Below are 13,193 nucleotides of genomic sequence, written 5' to 3' on the forward strand. Positions count from 1 at the left end.
AAATGGGAACGGGCGGTAGTAATTAAGTTACACATACACTGTGCCCAATCCCTTTCAACACTAAACACAAATATGTTCCAACACTCTTGCTTGACCACAGGATATCAATCCATACCGAAGAGTCGCATCGTATACAATAAAAGAAGTTTTTATCCACAGAGAATTTTACTGTCTTAAACGTGTAGCCCGATAAACCTATATTTAGCGGGTATCATTCAAACATAAAAACATGGAAGTTTTCTCCCCGGATACAGAGGGCGCTGTTGTATGTTTGTGTACGGGTTATCGATAGAAAACGTTACACTATGTAGAGTTCTTTACTGTATGTCTAAATTAAAAAACAATGTTATGCAAAGTGACTTTTAGACCACCCGTGACATATTCAAACCACAGCAATGTTCAGAAGTAAGTATATATTGATAAATTCAATACAGTTGTTCGTATTGACAGCCGCGTAATTCACATGCAATAGCATTCCTCGCATATTTTACTCATCGCTTTTGACAGTCGGTATGTTTTCGATATTTGTCTTATTGTCAGTAATCAAATGCAACTTTCTTTGAAAGAAGTAGGTGGAAATGTCATAGCGAACGTCTTACTGAGAGGACAGAGTCTGTAAATGTACACTTGATTACGTATTCAGGGTTTTTGTCAGCTGGGTACTTAATGTTTCTACACTTATTTCAAAATATCCAGATCCCAAATATATACCCAATATATACACCCAAATCCCATATACTAACGATATAAGGAGAAGCACAGGAATACTATGGGTAGTTACTGAATGGATAATGTCCTTTTGTTTCTTTGACATTGTCGATGACAATGAGACATTTTGTGATCTGGATATTTTGAAATAAGTGTTGACTAGAACCCTCAATGCGTGGTGAGATTATAGAACATGTTCACCACTTAGTTATGTAGGGTTGGGGTATGTGGCTATTTTACCACCATGTTTACCTTATTTCACCAATATTTTTTTCTTCTAATAATCAAAGGGTTGGGGTTGGGAATAGGTAAGGGTGGTGAATGTATCGTGTAGTAGTAGTTCCATGTATTGTGCTGCACAGAACTACAGACCCGTGCCAGTTATATTCTGACACTTGACGTAATTTCCATAGACTTTACATGTTATTTCAGTGTAGCATAAACAATTTGCATGAAATGACTTTAGGATGGATCTTTGTAATATTTGACAGGCAAATGTGGAATCATCTTTGCTCTGCGCACATAGTTTCAGTTCAGTTTTCCGACCACTATATAACTAATGACATTACATTTATCACTTAAGTATGGTTCCACAATGCACAGTCCAGTGTGCGCTGCCATGTTAAAGGACTTCTCGGCACCGTACACATGTTGATTAAATTGTCACCATTCAATATATAAGCAAAGGAAAATTAAACAGAAATTATGCGATTGTAGGTAAGATGATTCGTGACAAATGTGCAAAATTTGGCTTGGATCTTGCGTAAATTAAATTCATGAAAATTATTTATGCTACACTAAATTAACATGTAAGTCTATGGGAATTACGTTAAGAGTCCAAATATAACTGGCATGGGTCTGTAGCTATATGCTTTACCACAGTGTTTTTGGTATAATGCAAATGTGCATCACACTTCATGTAAGTCATCTTAATGCATGTGCTCTGATGTAACATCAAATGCAACATGGTCCCTGAAATGTCTTATATTTAGTCAGTGATCACAATGAACAAAGGCCCCTTTATGCTTTTCAAATATTTTGTACACTATATTAGACTTCCAAAATTCCGCAATGTATACTTATATTAGATACCTACTCTATATACTTACTAAACATTCTTCTGAAGAGTGAGGCTGATTTCTTTTTCAAAGACATTGTGTTTTACATTCTGATGTTTATGCCAAACTGATCTTAACATAACTGATTGACAGAATTGGATTGTTGTGTTAGTAAAAGCTTAAGCAGGATTGGGAGGAAATCCATTAGCTGCTGATACAATCAGTTTCCTGTTTACTAGATAGTAATTGACTCTTTCTTTCAGCAGAAAATGAAAAATAATATGAAAATAAAGGTGTTTTTGTAAATAGACCTGGTTTATCAACATTAGTGAGAGTGAGAGCATTGTGTTTTGATTGCACTATTGTATTTATTGTGGTTGTGTTTCTTGTAAATTGCAGTCCTTACATATTTTACTATTTGTCATTCATGAAATTTGTTTGTAAGGCCTGTGTCAAGAGCACTGAGATGAATCTAAAAACTTTGAGAGAAGGTTACTCTTATATTGATTAGAACAAGTATTTTTTTTTCTTTCTTTCACTTTATTGGCACAGAATCTCACAAGAGAAAGCACTTCTCAATATCTTCAGAGGAGGAGTTGTGCCAACTACGTAGTCTACCAAAAGAGGCTTTCTTCTATACCCAGCGGCGACAGTATGGGCTGGGGAAACATGTGTCACAAGGCATCTTCTCTGACTATTTGGCAGAACAGATACCTTGCTTACTCCAAGAGAGAGAATACAAGCTGGGTTCAATTAACAAGATATTTGCAGCCAAGTGGTTGAGTGACAAGCAGGTTGTCTTTGGCACAAAGTGCAACCAGGTTTGTTTGTGATGAAGAGAAGATGCCATCAGAAGATGATGCTTTGTGATGTACAGTCTGTCTGTCTGTTTGGGTCAAAATGATACTGATGAATCACAATCTAACTCAAATGTGTTGAAGATCAAACATTCATGTCAATGCAGAGTTTAATGAAAACATCAAACCAAGTCTTGGAAAACAGTTCCACAAAGTTTGTCTCAAAAATACAAAGGTTCCTCAACAAACTATCATCATTTTGTATTAATTTTTTGATTTTCCACATGAAGTTTAGTGATTTTAAAGTATCAGTCATACCTTTACAGGACATCAAGCATAGCCATTCGATTTTTTGAAATGGTTCATGAGACAATGAAATTCACCTTTGACATGGAGTCTAGTACATGTATTTTTGAAGTTTGGAAGCCAGGTACATTCTGAGAGATTTGTATAAAAATCTCAAATGCTAAAAGTTGACAAACTTGACTGTTTAAAGAAAAAATGAGAAAGAAATGTTTCCTGAAAACAGGGATACCGAGTTGGTCTGATGTTGTCACTAACCTCAGTGTTGTAACAAATGTTTGCTCTTGAACTTATTGGGTGTTAGATTGTGATTCATCTGTATCATGTGGATCCAAAGAGGCTATAAATGTTACAATGATCATAATGATAGGAAGACCTGAAAAGTGACCCTGCATGTAACTTTTGTTTACTTGATATAATTGTAGGGCTGAGAATCTAATTGTACGGAAGTACATGGCTGTGCTTCTTGTGCACTTAATATTAAAAAAATGTGATGATTATGTAAGATATAATCCATCCTCCTCCGGCTTTTCATTTGTCTACTGCAGCTGATAGTGCTTGACACAGCATCAGGTCGCATGACGCACATTCCCAAGCTGAAAAGCAGCGAGGAGAGTATTCCAGCCAAGTGCCCTTGTGGTATTCATAGCATTGCCATCAACCCATCAAGCACACTCCTGGCAACAGGTGCTAACCACACAAATGACATTGCTGTTTACAAGTTACCCACATTTGACCCAGTATGTGTAGGGGAGGTAAGATGTTTTCCCAGTTGTGTTCTGAAGTGGCTGTTTCAATTTGTTTGCACATGTACGTAAATGAATGGTTAGATATTTCATGTATTTTCCATTTACTATGTTTTGGTTTCCTTTTAGGTGAAATTTCAGGATTTTGGCAATGAAACCACTGTTGTTGAATAGGAAGAAATATTTTGATCAGATTCATGCCTACACACCATGTTTTCTTGTCAAGCATTTGATGAAACTTAACCATTTCTGTGATGTTAAAGTATTTGGTATAGTAGTATATATGATGGGGGTACGATATATAAAGCATGATGTACACTTTTTGGTTGCTTTCACTGTGGATACAGGGCCACAAATGATGCACCCTAGGTGCCCCAGACAAAAAAGTAGTACCAATCCTGGTAGTCCTGACCATTTTTGTGCACTTTCGAAATTCTAATAAAATAATATCCAACAAAGGCGAAACATATCGAGATGACAATTTAGTTAAACATGATTAGAATTTTAGAAATCGACGTTTAATATGAAACTATAAACTGGCAATAAATTGTTTGACCGTCGAGTGACCTGGTTTCTGACCAGGAAAATGATATACACACTAGCGGTGGGAGAGGTTAGGGCTGACTCAAGCTTTATTTATATATTGTACCCCCATCATATACACTACTGGTATGCAAGTGCATCTTTTGCACCCATAATTATCAATTATCCATTTTGTCGGTTCTTTGACATTCTGTCTTGGAAGTATTATTATGTGTGCTTTAGGTCATTTTCATTTGTGATGGTGAGTTACTCTTTGTACATGATTTTACTGTAAGGTACTCATGACTACTTATTAGTTTTATGTGTGTGATGTTTGATCAGAATTTATGTTGATTTGCTTCACCACAGTCTTGTAAATGTCCACCTAAGGGATCAGATCATGCAAATCATTAGTTTTTCCTTATCATGATTCATGTGTGTTATACTTATGGCCTCACCTTTTACGAAGATAGTGGAGCACTTGAAATCCCTTGAAGTTCCCTTCTTGAAACAGACATACAGTCACACTCACCTACTCACTCACTCACCCTCCCTTTGCCTTTCCCGCCAATGTTGGTCACATGACTTGCTGTGCTTGCCACATTCTCCTCCATTGCCTGATGAGACAGTCGTAGGCAACCTGGGGTCCCAATATGGCATTTATATATATTTTGAACCCCTAACAAAATTCTGCTGTATATGGCTTTTGGTTTGTATTACTTTTAATGTAAAATTGTTGATAATATTTACATATTTTTCATGTTGTTGGACATGTTTTTCACCATGCATGATCGCACGCACAACACGAGGACCACTCCAGTGGATCAGACAGGCGAGAGGAACAATCCAACACTCAGCGGAAGGATGATGTTCCCACTTGGAGCATTCATTCAGGCATTTGTGCAAGGTACTGAACAAAGATGACTCCTCGGACAGGCAACTGCTTTGCAGGTCTGCATCGGAGGATGACATGGAGGTTGTATTCATGGACTCAGAGGATACCAATGGGTTACCAATGGGTTGGACTTAGCTTCCCCATCAAAAGAATCCAACAGAGCTCTTACAAGATGGTGGACGATAATTTTGATCACTCACCTTCCCACCGATTGCACTGATATCAACTCTCTCCGGCAGTCTATCTACTGGCTTCAACTTGGCGACAAAGTATCAAAACCATCACATTCTGTCCTTTAATGCACACAGGTTTCCCCAGCATCTTATGCAGCCTTTTGTGAAAGCATCTGAAGTGGATCAGTACCATAAACTCATCAATAAGGCTTATTAGTGGCACTGTCTTTGAGCAACAGCTTCAACAAGCCACTACTACAGACTTCTTGGTCGTCCCCTCCCCCACAGTCTTCAGTGTAAGGTTTGAGGACGTTGCCAAGACAGTTACACATGACTCCAGGGAAGTCATGACGATCAAGTCCATTGATACTTTGGCCTTCATCATCAGACAGATGTCTCAGTGCTACTCTAGCAAGTTGGAATACTCTGGAGTGCAGACAGCCAGGGGCAAGAAGTATGCCAACTCTTGGAGCTGCAAGGGATCCTTTCACTGTTCTTCCAGAAGCTGCAAGAGATCCCTTGGGAAAAGGCGACCTTTCAAGGGTGCAAGATGGGGAAAGCTCTGAAGTGTAGGTTTGGAATGACTAGAGTCTTCTACCCCCAGCCATTCCCATACAACCATCTTAAGTGGGTGGATGTCTTCAATGAAACTGGAAGAATTGAGGCATCTTCCATGATGACTACATCTCGCAGTTCCTAAGGACAGGCTAGAAGGTCCGCATTCAGGCTAAACTGCTTCTCACAAGAGTACGCAGCTCTCTTCGTGTACAGACAGGATCAAGTGGACAGCCTAGCCGAAGCCTTATTGTCCTTCCAGGAGAAAGGTGCAGTAGAGGAACTAAGTGCATGGGCAGCTGACCCTCTAAGCATCTCAGGGGAAGGACTGAAGGCTTACACGAGAATGGAAGTATCCATTTGTCCATCCTCACACCAAACGCCAGCACACGCCAAACAAACAGGAATCTGGCGACCTGCATGGATCGTACCAAAGCTTGCTTGAAGAAATGAGGATATTTGGCAAGCGCGTCAGTAATCTTGGCTCTGTCCACTCGCACATTATATTAAATCACTGTAAATCAAGAAATTAACGCGTCAATAAGTTAATGCGCCTTCAAGCACACTCTTTGAAGGGCATTTAGAAGTGAAATGCATAAGAATGAAGATTTTATGGATATCAACTTCTTTATATGAGAACACAACGTTTCGGAGTTAATGCTTACTCCTTCATCAGGTGATTGAGAATGGGGTACAGAGCTATATTTATATGTACAGGTAAAACAATAACAAAGTAACAAGTGGAGTGAATTAACGAAAGCTGGAAGCCAGTATAAACAAGCGCTGATTGGAACCCGATAGTTATAACAATGATAGAAGCCAATGGTAATACATCACAGATGATGGGATATGTTTACATAACACACGTAGGGGGTAAGGACGATGTACATGATTGGGGATAAGGATGGAAGCCAATGGTTGATGATGTTTACATAACACATGATTGGGGATTAAGGATGATGTACATGACTACATGAGGGTTGATGGGCATGTTTACATGGGGGTTGATGATGTACAAACACAAGTAGTACAAGTGTACATCCTTATCTACTTATCTATCCTTATCGTGTGTTATGTAAACATATCCCATCATCTGTGATGTATTACCATTGGCTTCTATCATTGTTATCATAACTATCGGGTTCCAATCAGCGCTTGTTTATACTGGCTTCCAGCTTTCGTTAATTCACTCCACTTGTTACTTTGTTATTGTTTTACCTGTACATATAAATATAGCTCTGTACCCCATTCTCAATCACCTGATGAAGGAGTAAGCATTAACTCCGAAACGTTGTGTTCTCATATAAAGAAGTTGATATCCATAAAATCTTCATTCTTCAAACACACTGCCTAGAATGCGTCAATAAATTAATGCGCGCCTCTTTACAGAGGTAGGTATACCAGGAAGTGAAAGTTGATAATATGTTTGGAGTTATATAAACAAGTTCGCCATCAAAAGTTTACCACTAACTGGCAGTGAGAGGAGTTCATCTCAGGATGTTGTCCTAACAACAAGTACTCAAAACATAAGCCAGTCACCTCGGCTTCAGCTGACAAGATTAATAAAGATGAAGAAAGGGCTTATCTAGACTGGCTTTTCTCAAAATGAGATGAATGAACTCAGATGCTGCATATAAATAAGGCAGTCGACAGGAAATGAAATACTGATCTGTTGGCAATCATGCTGAAGTACGTCACGATTACAAACAGGTCATGGGTAGTTTTACCTGACCTGTCTGCAGAAGAAACTCCTGAGAAGGCTGCGAGAACAGAAACTGTCAGCAAGGCTATTATTGAACCTACAAGTTCAGAAGATCATGTAATCAGTGGACGAGGCGTCAAGAGGAAGAGACAACCATTACTTACCAGAAACCAGGGCCAAGATTGCCAAATATGCCACCGAATTCGGAAACACACGTGCTGCAAAACATTTTAGCAAAGTGTTGGATGTTAACCTTGGTGAGAGTACAGTACGCGTCTGTTATTGGGGGAGTTAGACAAACTCGTGTATGATAAGCTGATGAAAATACGGGCGGTTGGTGGAATTATTAATAGGAACATAGTGATTGCTACTGCACATGGCATTGTTCTCCATGGTAATCGCTCACTACTTGCAGAAAATGGAGCACCCATCAAGTTAGATAGGAGCTGGTCAGATTCATTTCTTCTCAGGTACAATTTCGTCAAGAGAAAAGCAACGAAAGCAGCTAGGAAACTACCATCTGAGTTCCCATTGAAACGAGACGAGTTTAATAGTGGTGAAGGGGAGATAGCTGCATCCAAGAACATTCCAGAGGACTTGATAATAAACTTTGGTCAGACTGGCGTGAAAATTGTGCCTGTTTCCAGCTGGACCTTAGCTTGTCAAGGAAGCAAACAGATTGATGTGATTGGAGTGGAAGACAAACGTGAGATTACACTGATCTTAGGCAGCACGGCATCCGGAAACCTGATACCACTGGAGTACTGAAGAGACGATGATACAGTACATTGACAATGTTTTAGTTCCGTACACAAAAGAAGTCAAAAAGAATTTACATTTGCCAGTGCGTCAAAAACCTCTTCTTATCTTTGATGTTTTTGCCGCCCATTGTTGTGATTCGGTACTAACACACCTCAAGAAAAGGAACTTCGAAGTACGATTTGTCCCAGCTGGGTGCACTGGGGAATTACAGCCTATGGATCTCTCTGTAAATGGGGACTTTAAATCAATCATTCATGAGCAACTCACCCAGTGGTATGTACAGAAAGTGTCAGAAAACCTGGACAGCAGTGGTAACATTAGCGTGAACCTCAGGATTAGTGTGATGAAACCCATTCATGCCAGGTGGATGGTATCGGCTTTCGACACTGTTCTTAAGAACAGAGACGCTGTATTACGTGGGTGGCAATTAGCCAGACTGTCTGGTGTAGTTAAGTGATTAACAGGAAATGACACTATTGTAAGTACCAGAGACTGTGAATTTGAATGCTGTGTTAGTGCTCATGTCTGCAAGAATAAAATTGTGAATCCTCACTTTACTTGTCTTTAGTTATTATCATGTTGAAAAGGTAGACTGAAATGCATTAAAAAAATAATGCGAGCAACACTCACATTTTTCGCATTAATTTATCGTTCGCGTTAATTACTTGATTTACAGTAAATGGATGCGATTTGAAACTTATGCCAAGTGGAGAGGCTTTACAACATCGAAAGTCTCATATCCTCAAGTGGCAGATTACTTTTGTCATTTGTGACATAGAAGAGGACTCATGGGTTCCACATTATCGACTTACTGGCGGCACTCAGTTCCCTTATAACCATGAAAAGTCCATGCTCACCTGTAGACCAAGCTAAGATGAGTGATTATGACCCTTTACTTGTAACAGAAGAAACTCGTACATGAATAAGGGTTGCAACTTGTCTTGATGAGATCTTGATGTACAGTTGCGTTAGATAACTAGCCGAATGCTAGTAAATCTATATATCCACACAAATGTCACCAGTCCCTTCATAAGGAGAGAAGTCTGACACTTTGTGGTTCCCCCAAGTTAGCAGATGGATGCTGGAAGACCAGGACTGATATAGTGCCGTTATAGTTCTCATGGGGGGAAAATACAGGATGTACTGCAAGACAACCAGAGAATCAAGAATGTGGTGTGTGTAAACCAGATTCTATCAGATTCTATTAGTATATTTAAGCATGAGTCAGGATTAGGAAATATATGTAATTTTATGAATAAATTGATATTTTACTCTATGGCTCATCGGATCTCCCTGTACGTTCCACATGATGGGCATATTCGGACAGGTTGGCTGGTCATGTGACTGAAATGGGCGCCAAACCATAAACTGAGGCTACCTGTGGGTGAGTGTAACTGTATGTCTTCTTCAAAAGAGGGAACTTCAAGAGATTTCAAATGTTCCACTCTCATTCACATAAAGAGAGGTGTTAAGCATAATAAGCATGAATCTGGATAAGGAAAATATTTAAGTATAAAGAATAAGTACAAAATATCAATTATATTCAGAAATTATCATCCTCAGCAGATTAGGAGAACTGGAAACACTGTTATCCGGAATTCTCATGTAGTCATAGTTTGCCTTTGTAAAATCCCATGTGTATGAGTGTGGTTAGAGTTTACGAGCAGACTTAGATTATGTGTTGGTTCATAATGCCTGGTTAGCAAGGTCACACAATATTAATAGAGTAACTTCTGAGTGTTTGTTTCAGCTGGGACACAAAGACTGGGTGTTTGATCTGGTATGGATTGATGATGAGTTTGTGTTGTCAGGTAGGTTTGAAGAGAAAAACAAAGTAGTGTCTATCACACTTAATGTCAACGCCAGTTACACTGTAGCCATATCAAACATTTAGTTTTATGATGTAAAATATGTTTTTTATGATGTTTTTGATTTATAAACCGATTCACTAAGTACCCATACAGGTCTGCACAGTATGTGGCATTGAAAAACTGTGTGAACTGATTCATCATATCCCATTTCCAGTGTCTTCTGATGTGTCCTAACATATCCCCTGAGAAGTGTGTCCTAACATATCCTCTGAGAAGTGTGTCCTAACATATCCTCTGAGAAGTGTGTCTCTGAGAAGTGAAGTTTCCATTCGTCTTTCTAAAATTGTACTTGCCCTATAAATCATGCAACACAATGAATGTAGGTTTTTAAATTTTTTTTTCTTATTTCAAAAAGGTTTGCTTGGATTAAAACTACAATAAATATTACTTTGCCTTCTGTTCAAACTTTGAATTGAATGGCTCTCCTTCCAATGCCACATAGTATGCAGTTGTGAAAAGTTTTGCTTAAGCCAAAGCATTTTTTTTGTCAACTCTGCACATGGCTTTGGCATATTGTGCACTTTTGTATTTTTCCAAAATTCTACCATGTTCACAACACTGAATATGTTGGGTATATTTTTGCCTTTATGGTGGAATCTAAACTCTCTTTCCTGAGATTGTCTTTTTAGGATCCAAAACATACTTTCCTTTTTCCTCTCATAATCACCTCCACCAACAAGAAATTTCCTAAATATCCGACATCCTTGTCAACGATTCATTATCAATGACAGTTCAGCGTGAATAGCAACAAGCCGCTTATAACATCAACACTAGTCCTCGTCACTTCCCTTGGATTTGCAAGACGATATGCAGTTAAGATTTGAAATATTTGAGAAAACTAGCAGATTACAAATCACCATAATTGATATTCTAAACCCAACAAAGTATGAGTTAGTGAAAATGTCGTTGTCACCTGGCAATTAAATGCGTTTACTCAATGTCATGATTGTTGAAAAATTACTTGAAAGCAAAGTTTCCACTTCATCAGTTTAATCCAATGTTCAATTTAGCATACGTGATAAAATATATCAAGTATTTCATCTAATCTGGAAATTATGTATGTATAATAACAAAAACAAATCACCCAAGAGGAAAAGTTGATGGTAAACAATTGGAAATAACAAGCTGGAGTTCCTTACAGTAAAGCTTATTCTGATTGGAAAGGAGCAGCATTCATGTTGTAATGATTCTTCTCATTGGTCAGGTTATTTACAGCAGCCAATCACGATATTCAAAGCTTTTATGGTGTTAAAAATATGGATATCAAACGGCCATCAAGACTTTACTTAATTTGTGGTTAGTTTTCGTGGAATATTAAAATATTGCTTACCAAGATTGACGATGTCAAAAACTTTAGCTTTAGCAAGTTTTCCACTTGCCTGAAGCAAATTAGACTCGTCAGTATGAGCGGACGAGTGGGATTTTCGAGCCCTGAACATGTCATTTAAGTAATATCATCACAAATATGCCCATACATATCTCCTGTGAAGTGTGTCCTAACATATCCCCTGTGAAGTGTGTCTAACATATCACCTGTAAAGTATGTCCCAACATATCCCCTATGAAGTGTGTTTATGTATGTCCCCTGTGAAGTGTGTCCCAACATATCCCATGTGAAGTGTGTTCCAGCATATCCCCTGTGAAGTGTGTTTTAATGTGTCCCCTGTGAAATGTGTCCTAACATATCCCATGTGAAGTATGTTCCAGCATATCCCCTGTGAAATGTGTTTAAATATGTCCTCTGTGAAGTGTGTTTCATAATGTCATCTGAGTACTATCATCATAAATATGCCCCAACATATCCCCTGTGAAATGTGTCCCATTATGTCCCAAGTGAAGTGTGTCCAAACATATCTCCCGTGAAGTGAGGCACCTAAGTAATATCACCACCGATATGCCCCAACATATTCCCTTTGAAGTGTTTTTTCTATATTCCCAGGTCACCATGTCCAAACATATCCCCTGGTCACCATGTCCAAACATATCCCCTGGTCACCACGTCCCAGCACATCCCCTAGTCATCATATCCCAACGTATCCCCTGGTCACCATGTCCAAACATATCCCCTGGTCACCACGTCCCAGCACATCCCCTGGTCATCATATCCCAACATATCCCCTGGTCACCATGTCCAAACATATCCCCTGGTCACCACGTCCCAGCACATCCCCTGGTCATCATATCCCAACATATCCCCTGGTCACCATGTCCAAACATATCCCCTGGTCACTATGTCCAAACATATCCCCTGGTCACCACGTCCCAGCACATCCCCTGGTCATCATATCCCAACATATCCCCTGGTCACCACGTCCCAGCACATCCCCTGGTCATCATATCCCAACATATCCCCTGATCAATGATTGCTAACATATTCCCTGTGCAATGTGTGTCAACATATAATCCCTGTGCAGTGTGTCCCCATGTATATCCCCTGGTCAGTGTGTGCCAGCATATTCCCTGTGCAATGAGTGATAACATATTCCCTGTGCAGTGTGTGCCAACATATTCCCTGTGCTATGTGTCCCCACATACCCAGTGGTGAGTGTGAACATAATCCCTGTGCAATGAATGCCAACATATTCCCTGTGCAATGAGTGCCAACATATCCCCTATGCAATGTTTCTCTACATATCCCCTGGTCAGTGTGTGCGAACATATTCCCTGTGCAATGAGTGATAACATATTTCCTGTGCAGTGTGTGCCAACATATTCCCTATGCTATGTGTCCCCACATACCCAGTGGTGAGTGTGGGTGAACATATTCCCTGTGCAATGAGTGCCAACATATCCCCTATGCAATGTTTCTCTACATATCCCCAGGTCAGTGTGTGCCAACATATCCCCTGTGCAATGTTTCTCTACATATCCCCTGATCAGTGTGTGCCAACATATCCCCTATGCAATGTTTCTCTACATATCCCCTGATCAGTGTGTGCCAACATATCCCCTATGCAATGTTTCTCTACATATCCCCTGGTCAGTGTGTGCCAACATGTCCTGAATGTTGCATGTTCCTGCATACCCCATTTTTAATGTGTTCTAACATATTCCCCAATGAAACCTCTTACATTTCCTCTCAACAAAGTATGAAGAATGAC

General features: G+C 39.4%; 1 protein-coding gene across 1 annotated transcript in view; it reads left to right on the forward strand.

Annotated features, from left to right (window-relative positions):
* The first annotated feature begins 252 nt into the window (after window positions 1-252).
* LOC137277284 (DDB1- and CUL4-associated factor 12-like) overlaps window positions 253-13,193 on the forward strand; it is a 79,879-nt gene continuing 66,938 nt past the window's right edge. Inside the window, exons 1-4 of the mRNA XM_067808943.1 lie at window positions 253-405; window positions 2,319-2,587; window positions 3,415-3,621; window positions 9,972-10,032. Coding sequence (XP_067665044.1) covers window positions 396-405; window positions 2,319-2,587; window positions 3,415-3,621; window positions 9,972-10,032 — 547 coding nt within the window. The 5' untranslated portion in view covers window positions 253-395. The remainder of the gene's footprint in view (window positions 406-2,318; window positions 2,588-3,414; window positions 3,622-9,971; window positions 10,033-13,193) is intronic.

This window comes from Haliotis asinina, chromosome 3 (genome assembly GCF_037392515.1).
Source record: "Haliotis asinina isolate JCU_RB_2024 chromosome 3, JCU_Hal_asi_v2, whole genome shotgun sequence".
Taxonomy (NCBI): Eukaryota; Metazoa; Mollusca; class Gastropoda; order Lepetellida; family Haliotidae; genus Haliotis; species Haliotis asinina.